Genomic DNA, 14422 nt, shown 5'->3' on the forward strand with positions numbered 1-14422 from the left:
ATGGCGATCTATGCTAAGTGTACAATCTGCAGCTCATACGCCTCGAACAGTTGTTTCAGGCCTGGAACATAATATGAAGGGTACCACACATATCAATAGGAGTGGTCGGGACTGGCAAGCATTAAGACTATACAGAGTAATTCGGCCATCACCATCAAACCGGACGATAAGGGCGGGGCGGTGGTGGTGATGGATACCGAGGACTACGAGATCGAAGTCGCCAGATTGTTGGGAAATCATCACAACTATAGACCTCTGGTGAGGGATCCCACAAAAGAATTGCAGGCAACCATTATCAAGTTGGTTACGGAAGCGAAGGAGAAGAGATGGTTAACGTATAAAAAGGCTGAATTCCTTATCAACACGAAACCTAGGGTGCCGGCATTTTATATAGTACCTAAAATTCACAAAGCCCAGTGACCATCACAGGGACACCCGATAGTCTCGGGGATTCAGTCACTTTTGGAACCTTTGTCACAGTTTTCAGATTATTTTTTGAGAGAATGTGTCATTACACAACCATCTTACGTTCAAGATACAACGGACGTGCTAAGAATTCTGGAAGATATAATATACGATCCGCATAACCAATTCTAAGTCACTATAGACATTGAATCGTTGTACATGAGCATCCCCCAGGAAGCAACACAGGTGGCAGCAGCACGCACCCTGGGGGAATGAGAGTGGTTTTACGATACACCTCAGACATTTGTTTTACAATGTATAGAGATTGCCCTGACCTAAAATGTCTTTGCCTTTAAGGACCAGATGTACCTACAGGTGTCTGGTACTTTGATGGGGGGTGACATTCACTCCCAGTCTGGCCTGCATTTATGTAGGCCAGTTTGGGGCTTATTACATCAATCCTGACACCAATCTCTTCAGGAGGAATATTGTCCTCTGGAAGAGATATATAGATGATGTTTTGTGCATATGGTCAGGCACAGAAGAAAGACTCAAGGAGTTTCTAGAGTGGCTAAATAGTCTTGAGTGCTTGAAGTTCACATGGACGGTTAGCAGATAGTCAGCGACATACCTTGACATTCAAGCAGAAAATAACAAGCTGGTGACCAATGTGCACCAAAAACCAACCGATAAAAACTCACTGTTGCATTACAGATCATACCATCCTAGGGCTCTCCGAGATAATCTGCCTGTGGGCCAGTTTTTACAGTACCGTCGGAACTGTTCTTCGCTACAAACATATTCAGAACAGGCCGTTGAACTATCCAGAAAATTGGAGAAACGTGCCTATCCCAAGAAGGTCATTAAGCAGGCAAGAAAACAAGCATATAACACTCCGCGTGCCGCTTTATTGGAAAGGACACCCAAGAAAAGTGGAGAGCGTGTCCCGGTGGTCACTACTTTTGGTCCACTCTCGACTAAAATCAGGCAAATCATCAGGAGGCATTGGCATTTTGCTAAATACCTCTAATATGAGCATGCCACAGCCTCGTTTTGCCTTTAAACTATCAGTTAATATCTGTGACCGATTAGTGCACACCAGACCTAAACAAGAAAGGCCTCATGACACAGAAGGTTAAAGTAAGGATACAAGAACACTTGAGCACACTGCGCGCAATGAAACTCACAACAAAACTGGTGCAGCACTTTCAAGCTCTCAAACATGCGCAGAGGGATGTTCGATGGGTTATCCTTGAGAGGGTAGTGGGGGACCACTACAATATGGAAACTAGACTCAGTACTAGAGAGGCACATTGGATCTATCAAGAGGGGGCAGACCAGGTTGGGTTGAACGACCTCATTGAATGGAGTAAGGTCAGAGTGTAATTTAGGAACGTTGGTCTGACTCTTAATGTTTTTTAGGTGCTTAAAGTACATGCACCGACTCTTGATAAACATATGAGGTTCTTTGCCAAAATAGGAATTGGTTCCAGATTACAGCAGAGTATACCTTGCTGATTTTATATTTGTAGTTGGCATCAGAAAACATAGCTTCTCTTTAGGGGGGTATGGTATGAATATCACAAGCCCCCGTTTTTATATGGAGGATGCCAGTACAATAAACATCATTTGAGGAGTTTTGGAAGACTATCTATGTTCACCCCGAGTTCAATAAAGTTATCGCGTTTTTTTAAAGAAAACAACTCTAGGGAGTCTAAACAAAGAACTCGCTAGTAGTTTAATAAATTCAAATTGCCATTGTTTGGCTAATACTAGTGCTTGCACATCTGTGCAAGTCCATATATGTATATATTGCAACATCGTAACGGACAGCATGATGACGCTTAGTGCAGCATGCATTTGAATAAACTACATAATATGTATAAGACAAAATATTTAGACACTATGGAGATATATACATGGATAACAAAAGCTGGAGTTTGTTTATATCAAGCCTTTGATCACCACCAAGTGCCGATTTAAACAGCTGGGTAGCGGAGAAACCCCCACTCAATAATGGCGCTGGTTTGGGCATGCAGTTAATAGGCAGTGAACGAGCATTCGAAGGAGGGGCTTGGGCGCGTTCGATGACGCAGCGCGCCAAGCCCGGTAAAAGTATCGAGTATGATCCGGACCTACGTGGTGCTGAGTTAATACCAGACACCGACGCGGTCATGGTAAGCAGTATGGGAAACGGGTACCGAGTACATGAGGTTTAGGAGAATGGCACTATGAGAGTATTGGCAATTCTCCCCTTTCTTTTTATTGACAAAGACAGGTTCGACCCCAGTATTGAAATAAGTGTAAGCAGATTATTGAGATGGGGGGTGTTGAGTGTAATAAGGATATCAATTCACCTTCGCATTTGCTAGATGCAATTGCTGGCAAAGCATGACAGTGAATGAGTGATATTGAATTGCCTTTTTTTAAAATTTAAAGACTCACTACACTCCGCTATGTTTTGCAGATTGACGGTTGGAAGGGACTGTGAGAGCCAGTGAAATAGTGATTGCGCACACACTCACAAGTGCTTAAGGGTACAGGTATGCCCAAGTCGGGCAATATCCCAGTAAATAGTGAAAATATGTGGGGGAGGTTTCCCACAATGAAAAATTTGTTTTAATTGTGATCAGATGCCAACTGAATAGGTTATGTTCTGTGTGTGTGTTTTTCATCTTGTGTCTCCCGTAGGAATATTAAAACAGACACGTATTGGTGCAGGGTGGAGTGATTGACCCACGCCTTGAAGAAACTGCCCTGAGTTCTTCCCTTGGCAACGAAACATGTCGGCTTTTAATGAGCAGACACAGCACTGAATAAAACTGATAGCGAGTGTGATCTAGCTCGATTTTACATTGGGACTGGTGGAGCTATAGTTTGTTGACGCCTCTGTTTCAATTGTGGGGTTGATTTTGCCGCACCATTTGGTGCACAGGCAATATTTGACAACACACCCTAGTACCTGGTGTTGGAAACCGGGCAACCGGGTTAGCAGTCACCAGGTTCCCAGCACAATGGTAGCTTGGCTCGAGCGGTTGGGGGTCAGGCACCGTGTTAAGCGTACGTCACACCCACACAATAACCATGCGTTCATCCGTTCCAAAAACGACACTACACCGTAAAAATTATGGAAATCAAGTTGAAAATATATATGTCTTTATCTTATTTTCTCTTAGTTGCAGGCTTCACATCATAAATACAATACAATAGGATTTTCCTTCAAACGAGCAGGTCAAATAAACAATGCTACTTCAGAATTTCAATAAATAGGTTCAGGTCATCATTAAGCAAAGAATAAATAGGGGTGCAATAAATATAGACGGCAAATAAATACAGTCAGACAATAAATACAGTGCAAGAATAAATTAGTGGAAGACAAGAAATAAAGCACCTTCAATAAATAAGGTAAAACAATCAATGACAATTTCAGATCAGATCACTTTCTAAAGATCTGGCCCTCCAAACTACACAGCCCTTTTCAGAGGTCACTGTACCAGTCTCAGTTCACCCCTGGCTCTCCCAGGTTGGTCCTAACACCCCTCTAACCCCTAGGATGGTCTTTTAGGGCTCCACGAGGCCTCAGACGCCCCCTCTACCACTTACTGTCCCTTCCTCGACGATCGGCCCCGTGTCGACGCCGTGAGGCGGCTGCGGAACGATGTCGCTGGGCGGTCTCGACGTCGCTGGGCGGTCTCGACGTCGCTGGGCGGTCTCGACGTCGCCTTCCGGCGTCGCAGGGACACGGTCTCCCCGCTTCCGGGTGTCTCCGGAGTGCGATCTCCACTCCCGACCTCCGGCGCGCTGGACTTCAGTTTCCGGCGACTCCGGTGGGCGGACTTCACTCCCCCGTTGACGCCTCACCTCGACCTCAGGTGACTCCTTACTCGACCTCTGGCGCCTCTCCACGACCTCCGTCGGCGCCCTCACTCGACCTCCGGTGCCTCTCCACGACCTCCGTTGGCGCCCTCACTCGACCTCCGGTGCCTCTCCACGACCTCCGTCGGCGCCCTCACTCGACCTCTGACGGCTCCGGGTACGACGTCTGCTTTGTCAGCGCCGCTTCTCTACCTCAGGCCCCAGGTCTCCAGGCTTCTCGACGTCAGGACTCCAGGAGGACACTGCTGAACAGGTCAGGAACTTGCTGTTCTTCCTCTTTAAGGCCTGTTCCAAATGTTCAGATCCTTAAGATGGTTCTTATGGTCTTGGTCCCACACAGGGCTTTAGGCTGGGCTTGGTCAGTAGGGACTAGCATCAAGGGTGGGTTTCTGGACCCCACTCCAAGCACTGGTTTCCACCTCTGCTGCCTTACTCCGACCTCCTTCTATCTCTGTCCTCTCTCCTCTCCAGTCAGATGCCAACTGCCACTCTGAGATGGCCTCTCAACATTCTAAACTGCCTCCCACTATCACAGGATTCTAGAATGTTCCAGGAGGTTCTAGAAACCTCCAGTGAGTTCTGGATGTGTCACAGGTGACAATGGGTGGCCACCATTTTGTGTCTCAGGCCCTCAGACAAAAGTTCCTGGGGGTAGGGAAAATGGCGCCCTGACCCTGCATCAACACTAAAAAGTCTGGTGGTTCCCAAAAAGGAAAAAGTATAACAGGGTATGAGGCAGAAGTGGGACAAAATAAATAATGATGAGGAGGGACCACCCAAAGGGCTGACAGGTCTAACACCTGGTCTATATATTTTTCTTTTCATTCGGTCACAGTTTTGCTTTGGATGGGTGGTAGCAGCTGATGAGAACCTGAGGTAGCAGGCGAGTACCTTCCTGCTTACTCCCTTGGTGTTACTACCGTGAGGCACCACCAATCCTCTCTCACATTTTTCTCACACTTTGTTTTGGCTTAACTACCCATATTACATGAAGGGATGGGTTTGAATTCGGGAGACATGGGTTAGAAGTAACACAACAGACAGATTTTAATCTCTTAGAAATTTGGTGATTCAAATCCCAACAGTATAGATGGTATATGTTTAACCCCATGTCTAATAGATTGTTTAATGCATGACAACGAATTAGTAGGGATTTGAGTATTATAATCACCGAGTGAACATGTCCGTTATGTATTATTTGAGTGGGGGATGACCTGTTTTCTGCCCCTATAGCTCCTTATTGTGTATGGTCGAAAATAAAACAACCATATATTTTTATATACAAACCATTGGCCTAGAGTTCAGTTCTTGAGTGTGTGAGACGATTTGCTGACTGAGTGTACAACAAATGCTTTACACTGTCCTCTGATACTGCCTTACTGCTCGACCAAGCTACCACTTTAGAGAGTAAGGTTATATCTAACTTTAGCCTCTGCCAAACCTCTGGGGACGGTGGACTCTGTACACACTGTACCGATTTGGGAACAGTATATACAGAGCCACTTTGCTACACTTATTGCCAAGTAGGTGAGTACCATCAAAAGGTATGTCCATGAGGGAACTCTGAACATCTCCCGAAAAACCAGTGGACCGCAGCCAGGCATGGCAACGCAAGATTACTGTAATGGAGATCGCTCTCCCTAAAGAGTCTGCCGTGTCCAGCCCACACCGAATGGCGAACTTCGTGGCATCCTTCCCCTCCGCCACAGTTTGGGAAAGTACAGCCCGAACCTCTTCCGGACACTGGGGCAGTGTCAGCGCCACAGTGTCCCACACAGCGTGAGAGTAGCGGCCCAAGAGGCATGCGGTGTTGACTGACCGCAGCCCCAAGCTGGCAGAGGAAAACCTCTTGCCAAACTGCTCCAGCCTTTTCGATTCCTTATCAGGCGGGGCGGTAGTGAACGCACTTTGGGAGGTGGAGGCCTAAATGACCAGGCTCTCCAGAGTTGGATGATTTGTCAGAAAGGCCGGGTCACCCGGTGATGGGCGATGACGCCTGGCCACGTTCTTATCCACAGGAACCCCTGTGGCTGGCCTAGACCAGGTGCCCATTTAAACATCCGTCAAGGCCTCATTAAACGGGAGCAGAGGTTCCATAGAACTTGCTGGCGGCTGAAGCACCTCAGTAAGGAGGTTGGTCTTGTTAGTAGGTAGATAGTAGGTAGATCGAGGTCAAGGGTCTCAGTTGCTCTACGGAGCACCACCATATATGCAGCGCCTTCATCCAGGACCGTGGGAGGAAACATGATACCGGGCTCGGAGGAGAGGTCAAGGCCACCGGCGTCCTCAGAGTTCTCCGCCCACTCATGTTCCGACTCGCACTGCCGTGCAAGAGGGTCCTCCGACCCCTCCCAGTCATCCCCCTCCTCCACACCCCGTGGCACAGGCGGCTGGGGAGGCAAAGGGGAAAACAAAAGCTCCAACGGCTCCAGGAACGGCGCCGGTCCGGCTCCATGTCCCAATTGGGGTCCCAAGCCGGAGACAAATTGCCCGGATATTCAGGCAAGGGCAGAGGTGGGACGAACAGAACCCATGGCGGCACCGGGAACGGAGCCACAGAGGGGTGCCGGGGCCGGAGCCACCGGCAGACCCTGCGGCGCTGGGGCCAGAGTCACCGGCCGAACACCTTGCGGGAGCCCTAGGCCTGAAAAGGCACTCCATGGCGGCCAGAAACTCTTGCACCTGGGCCGGAGTCGCAGACTAACTCGGATAAGGTGGGTAAGCCGCGGAACTCCCAGGCTCCAACGGAGCCACAGGGGAAAGACCCGCGAGTCATGGTCGCGCTCCAGACAGTAGAGACAGACGCCATGGGGGTCGGCCACCGACATCGTACAGCGACAGGCCCCGCAGGACTTAAACCCAGGCATCCCTACGGGGCACCAGGAGTCAGACTCAAAAGAAGGAGAGACAAAAGTGTCAAAAAGTTAGTCAAAAAGTGACTAGGGCACGTGCTCTAACCGGATCTGCGCTTGCTGGCGCGGAAAAAGAAAGAACTGACGTCAGCACGCGTGGGTGGCGCCTAAGTAGTCTCCGTGACGTCAAATCGGCACATACAAAGCCAGCGATGGACGCGGAGCCGCACGACGCCACCTACCGACGCGCAGGGGTACTGCTGACGAAAAAACTTTACGGATGCTGTCTGACGCCTGGGGATATTCGAAGGTAAGGAATCTATCACTAACGTGTCTCTTTCAGATAGGCCAATCAAAAATAAACTGCATGGCCCATATGTTGAAAAAAAAAAAAAACTTCTATAGGAAGTTGTGGAACAGAAACAGATTTTATGAAGAATTTAAAGAGTGCAAGAGGTGGAAGTTATGTACAAAATTAAAGGTTTCCTTTGAATGTGTTACATGGTTAAAAACATCAGGATCTCATTTATTTTCTTTAATACATCATATTTCTTTAATATATCATTTCTTTATTATACATTTAATATAACGGCTTCACTAAATTGTTTACAAGAGATCAAAATGTAAACTCTAGCTATCCAACACAATTACAAGCCAACAGAAAGCATTAGAAGCCGTAGCAATCGATCAAATCATGAAACCTCAACAAGTACCTCGTACACTAGCCTGTGTTAATTTAGAATATATCTAGCATGTGAAAAGAAACTTCAGGGCGAGGCTTAAATCTGGAGAACTGCAAACAGGCAAAGCAAGCCTAACTGAAACCTGCTCATCCTTCCTTTATGGAGAGATCCAGAATCCCAGTCATACAGTTTGCACAGCAGAGTCATTAAGGTGAAAGCTGCTGTCCATAGACAAATAAAGAGGAATGCAGGACTATCCATCTCATTCAAGCATGTCCCACGAGCCAAGAACATCCGTGCTGGGCAGTCAAGGCCTCACTCATTTTAGTCTTCGGAACCCCCAGGTGATCCTTGATAGAGAGGGAAATTGCACCGCACTTGACATGCCCAAAGCAAAGAAAAGCTGAAGATAAGCAGAAAAAAACAGCCAAGCACTCCAAGAAATATTGCGAACAGGGAGAGGTAGAAACTGCTTTAAGAACTTGAAAGTCTTTGATGAAATTTAGCATAAATCGATACGACTACAAGAAATTTGGGAGATGCTGGAATTGGAACTTACCAAAAGTTTTGGTTGGATTTTCTTCTTTAAATTATTGCATTAAATGTGGTTTCAATATTGCTGAGCATAATATACTAGGGACACTTAGACCGAAGATGGGAAATAATTCATAATAAAATTCATCACCTCAGCGAGGAGGCTCACCTAGGTAAAAACTAGTCTAGGTTTGCTGAAGTTCCCATCCTGAGAGGACATCACCTGGCAGTTCTGAATAGAACTAGATAGATTTGTGCATGGCTAGTCTGTGTGGGGTGGTGCATTAGACAAAATAACGGATGGAAAGTAGCCACAAGCATTATCAGTTGCCGAGATGAATTCAAGTATTCCATCCATCACTTTTTGTTTTTGGAGGGAAATAGCTCAAAGGATGCAACTACAAACAATCTAATGGCGAAGAAGAAAAAAAAGTCTACGCTTAAGCGGCTGTTGACCAGCATTGGCATCTTTCATAGATTCACATGCAGCTCTGGTCAAGTCAAAACCAGCTTATGACAATTCATAACCCTTATACAACTCAGTTCCTTCGTACAAGCTTTATATTACTCTAAATACACAAGTGAGACTTACTGTAGCGTTATGGAGGAAAGGCACATGCAACTGCAAGTAGGCAAGCTTGCTGTCACTCAAATGGATTCCTTCACCCATATGGCGATTCTTAGATACATATGCCTAACTGAATATCTCCCTTAGTAAACAACTCCCTCTTTTCAAAATGGTTCTCTAAACACAGGTTCTCTTAAGTCCTCCCAAGCTGCTCCAATTACTGGAAGCCGCAGCACCACAAATCTGTTCACGCACTAGTGTGCTATGTAAGTGTCATTATCACCAACCAACCGACTGCAAAGCAAGTGTAAAATAGGAGGAACATAGGGTACAAACAAAAATGTATTAAATGTATATTTTCCAATGCTGTTGTAGCCGGACTATGAGGAATAATTCAAAACTTAAAGATATGAAGGATAATTCTGGAGAAAAAAGGCCAACTAAGGCCCTACTGCAGAAGCTGGAACTATGAGAGAAACATAAATCAACTACTCGCATCAATACTCTCAATTTTACTACACAAGCTTTAGGCTTGCTTATGTCATCTGGGGCTGTATTAGCTATAAGTTGCAATGCCCTGTTCTGCACCACACTAGGGGGCCAAATCCCCCTTGCAGATAGATGCAATGAGTGACTGCAGCCACCTAAAGGGGAATGTTTAGGAGGAGTGGGAAAGGGGTCCATTAGACACCCATTTCAAGAGTCTCCCACGGAACCATACTGGCTGTGAACCACCTCGTTGTGGCATACAGTAAATCGGTCACCTTGGAAGCTCAGTACGACCCCATGCAAATGAGGTAATGTATGCTGGAGTTCACACCAGTGCACATGTAGTACCAAAGCAATCTGCATCACATAAGGGACTACGCATGTCGGCAGGTTCTCTTTAATACCAAAGTGTCCCAGATAGTGAGGCAAAGCCTGTTGCAGCCTCTGGACCCTTTTTGTAAGTGGCCCCTGGTTTCACATACCACTCATACCACAACTGGTACACTGGCACTAATTAAGACAAATAGACATGAAATTTAATCATGAACTGAAAGCCTGAGATGTCTAAATGGGAAATGCCCAGCGCCCAATGTAACACTCCGGGTTGTTTTTACTCTTCAGTGCATATCAGAGAAAGATCAGAGAGAAAATATGAAAATACCACTCAAAGTGCTGCCTAAAACTAGTATGCAATCACCAGAAAGGGTTTTCCGCTCAATGGGAAATCGGTAGAGATTAGTGAAATGTGCAGTCTACAGTACGTGACCAGACACTGTGGCGAGTTCACATTTTTCATAGATTGACAAATGCCTTTCAAAATTATTTCCCAGAATGAAGTCAGAATTCCTGGCATGATGGGTATAATTAAAAAAAGCATAAACTAAGCATGTTAACCTGATTGGAGCCCTGCACTTCCAGTGTGGTTACCTTGACGAGCTTGTCATCTCTCTCGATGGGAATTTCTCCCGGCGCACCGTCCTTGGGGAGATCATCAGCCACATCAGTCCTCTTGCCCAATAGCTCATCCTCTTCTGCGCTCACCTCCTCGATGAGATAATCAGTGATGTTCTTCAGGATCGGGTTCTGGGATGGTAGTTTCTATGTAAAGATGAAGGGGGAGGGACAGAAAGAAAAGAAGCAAATAAGTCCACAAAAGCTGGAGAAAATTAAAAACATTGTGGTCAACAATAAAATCTTTTTGTTAATCGCTCAAACAGCAAAATGGTGGAAGAGCGAGGCCATCCATGGTGCCAGAGATGCACCGCCTGCTAGCTCACAAATCTGCTTGCACACCTGGCCGGTGTGCAAGCAGCTGCTTAGACATTTCTATTGAACCTTGAAGACTAGTAGAATGTCTTACACACCCTTCTTAAACAGCCCCCCGCCAAAAAGGATACTCTCCCTAACAATCTTGATTTAGAATGTCAATGACTTAAATTCTCCAAGCCAGTGGAGAGGTTATTTAATATTTTTAAAGACTAGGAGCAGACACTCTTCAAGAGAGATTACAAAAAGGGAGAAGAGAGCAAAGAACAGGGAAAAGAACCAGGAAAAATACTGCTCTATTATAGGAAAATGGAACATGAGGAGAATGGGATGCTAAGCGTGTGTGTGGAAAATATTCTAGCAAGAGTTAGGTTATCAGCATCCAGGAGAACTTGGAAGGGTGGACTCCAACAGTTGGGCAAGATGACTTTCAGAAATCAATTTCTACCTACAGAATTTCTGTAATTTTGCGAAAGGGAACATAATAACAGAGAAGACTAAAACTTGTATAGTGTGACAGGATACATAAAATTCATGGGAGAGTGACAACAGGACCCAAGGGAAAGCTTGGACAGTCCAGCTTCCGCTCAGTGACTGGAATACAATTGATAACTGGCGGGTTAGACACCAAACTAGTAAGATATTGCCTTTATTGAAAACCTTTTCACATGCATCTATTACACGAGGTGAAAGGCGAATTAAAGGGTGACCGGTTTGATGTGGACATTGTGTTATTTGCAGGTGACACGTTCAAAGCCCGAAAACATCTACAGAGCCTTTCGCCCCTTGCTGGTCAATAAACTTAATACCGTGGGCGACATCAACACTTGCTATTTGCAGCATTTAAAAAGGGAAAAGTGCAATATTAAGTACGATCCAAAGAATAAGTTATAATCATGAGACATTTTGGAAAATTAACTGTTGAAAACAGAGCAGGTACAACACAGTTTTCATATTGCACGAGTGTGGGGAGTATGCGACAGCCAACAGCTGCTGCGAGACCCAGTGCTATTTAGGGACAAAATCACTCGTCTCCTGTATTTCACTTAAGGATCACACACTGTAAATACCGTGCTGTCAATACCATGTAGACAAAATATGTGATGGCACTTTTTAAAAGGATAATTGAACAGAACTTATTTTGGAATTCTTAACTATATTCAGAGCGGTCACGTGGCACAGTGTGTTGTGAAACACGGTCTACCAGAGCACAGGGAATTGAGCAAGAGTGCAATAGGTTTTGGGAGTTGTAGTTTCATGTTAAACACCAAGGACGAGCTCAAGAATTCGAGCATGCAAAGTGCTTTTGGCTACAATGTCAGACACTTGCTGGAGGTGTCAAAAGTTACATGGAGCTGGGTGAATGTGAAAACGTGGCATGACTGATAAAAGGCAAGATGTACATCAATTCTGTCAAAATGGATGGGTGTGGAATTCAGAGGTTTGAAGACAAGTGATCTGTGACCACACCGCCACCTGGTGGCACATTTCAGAATAGCTTTCATAGTCACAGCAGAAAATGGACTGTCTTGTGGCCAAGGTGCAGGCGGGCTCAGGGGAGCATTGCGAAGAGCCACTTTGCAAATCAAAGTTATGCATTGAAAATACAAAACCGGAAACCGAAAATGCAAATGCCAAGGGAAGGATGCCCGGCCTCCGCTCATAAAGAATAAGAAATATACAAAATACCAAAAACCGAAACAAACCAGTGACCAAAAAAAACAAACATTGGCATAGCCAATAGGTCTCGCCTTTGGGACCTTATAAGTGTTTAGCCATGCAACTGTTGCATAACTAAATACTTATAAGGTCCCAAAAGCGAGACCTATTGCCTATGCAAAGCGGTTGCGAAAGGGAAAGTGATCGCGATCAAACATTAAAGCGGCCGCTAAAGTAAAAGTAATCGCGGTAAAGCGCGGCGCGCGCATGTACTGTACCTCTAGGCTGGCCTGGTAGCACTTTTTGGAGCCCTCTCAATAAGTCTCGCCAGACCAGCGCATGGTCAGGAGAGACCTAATAACTATCGAGACTTGCTAGTGACAAAATCTGGTCTTTTATTTTTGAAGCGTTTTGTATAGCGCGAATCGGGTATCAGAGCGCTTTACATAGCACCAGTTATGTTACATGAGAACACACATTCATTTTGGTTGGGCACAGGGAGATTAAGTGATTGCCCAGAATCACAGGATGTTTAGAGTCCTTGCCGAGACTCAAACCAAGTTCCCCAGATTCGAGATCAACCACCCTGGCCGTTAGGCCAACTCCTTTTAGATCAAGAGAAAATGAAGTGAAATAACATGCTTCATGTAAAAATTAGAGATCATTTAGCAAGAAATGTTTTTGGAACACTAAGGACTCCCCGAAACCAGTAGCCTTGAGACAAAAAAAAACAAAAAAAATAGCATAGCCTATAGTAGATCAAAAGGGAGTAATGGCCGATCTTTTGAGGGTCAACGGAAAGGATTAGATAAACTGCAGTATGCATCTTTGAAACTAAGACTAACCGTCCATGTTATACACAATTCTTACTGGTCTGCATCTGACACTAGTGATACACAAGCCACTAAAGCCACCAAGAGTTCAAATATAAGAGCGGGGGGGGGGGGGGGGGGGGGGGGGAGGGAGTTGTTAACGCAGATTTTCCGTGAACTTGGAGGAAGAGAAGGTTTGGTTCCTGAGGAATAGAAGGACCTGTAAACATCCTTGTGCTAATGCGCACAGCACCCTTGAATCTGGGAACAAATCTTAGAGTAACACAACTGGGCGCAGACGTGACTCGGCGCAGCATCTTGTTTATCGCTCTTGCTATGCCAGAAACCTACCGTGGTGCTGATACCGATCGAAGCATCAATCACAATGGGGGTATCGACACCCACAGAAGTGCTGTTTCCAGTCGCAGAGTCATTGGCTTCCGGCTTCTCCTCCCGGTTCCACAGCGAGGTGCGGTCATCCAACATGTGGATGAGTTTGGCTGCCAACTTGATATCATTGCGCACGATTGGCTTGTGCTGCGTGATGCCATTCACGGTGCGTACTCGATTGCTCAGGTCACGATTAACCAGGGGACTCAGCTCACAATCCCGAAGCTGGAGTGGAGAAAAGTAGAGAATTGGGATAATGCTTCAGTCTCAAAGGAAAGTAAGTAAGATGTGGCCCCAATTAAACAATATAAATGAACAAGACATACAGCAGATGGTTACTGGTCGAATGGCCCTTTATTTACCAGGACCTGACTCACTCGAGGTGAATGGCAACACATGAGAAGAGAGTCATGCCTATTAACGTAGATCACATCTGCGAGACAAGGCTAAAAGTAACCATACAATCATCTATCCATGCTCAAAACGTACTCTAATATTTTGAAGGCTCCAACAAATTTCCTTGATGTTGACGCTACGATCAAATTTGACCCAGCCTCGGCGATAGAACCTAGGAAGGGGAGGGAGGAGTGGGAAACAGATGGAAGAGAGACGAGAAGAAAACCATGTTTAAACATACTCAAAAAAGGCTGAAAACAGCAGGCTTCAGAAGTCATACAATAAATTGTTAGTTTTATTCAAGTACTAGTGGGACATGACAGCCTAGCCGCCTTTATCCCAGGGATGGTAAAGTTGGCACGCAAAGGCATGAGCAAACAATGTAATTACCTAGCACTGAACCACCATGGCTGGCCAGAACTACAACAGAATTACAAACAGCGGTGCCATAACACCCGTACCATGGAATTATGAACAGCTGAGATACCACAG

At 45.7% G+C, this 14422-nt stretch overlaps 1 protein-coding gene across 2 annotated transcripts in view; it reads right to left on the bottom strand.

Annotated features, from left to right (window-relative positions):
• SRRT (serrate, RNA effector molecule) overlaps nt 1-14422 on the bottom strand; it is a 160147-nt gene that overhangs the window by 59830 nt on the left and 85895 nt on the right. For both annotated transcript variants that reach the window (XM_085638184.1, XM_085638185.1), the window contains 3 exons: nt 14024-14102; nt 13496-13759; nt 10335-10505 (listed from right to left, as the gene is read on the bottom strand). In XM_085638184.1, the coding sequence (XP_085494310.1) occupies nt 10335-10505; nt 13496-13759; nt 14024-14102 (514 nt within the window). The remainder of the gene's footprint in view (nt 1-10334; nt 10506-13495; nt 13760-14023; nt 14103-14422) is intronic.

Source organism: Triturus cristatus, chromosome 12 (assembly GCF_964204655.1).
Source record: "Triturus cristatus chromosome 12, aTriCri1.1, whole genome shotgun sequence".
Taxonomy (NCBI): Eukaryota; Metazoa; Chordata; class Amphibia; order Caudata; family Salamandridae; genus Triturus; species Triturus cristatus.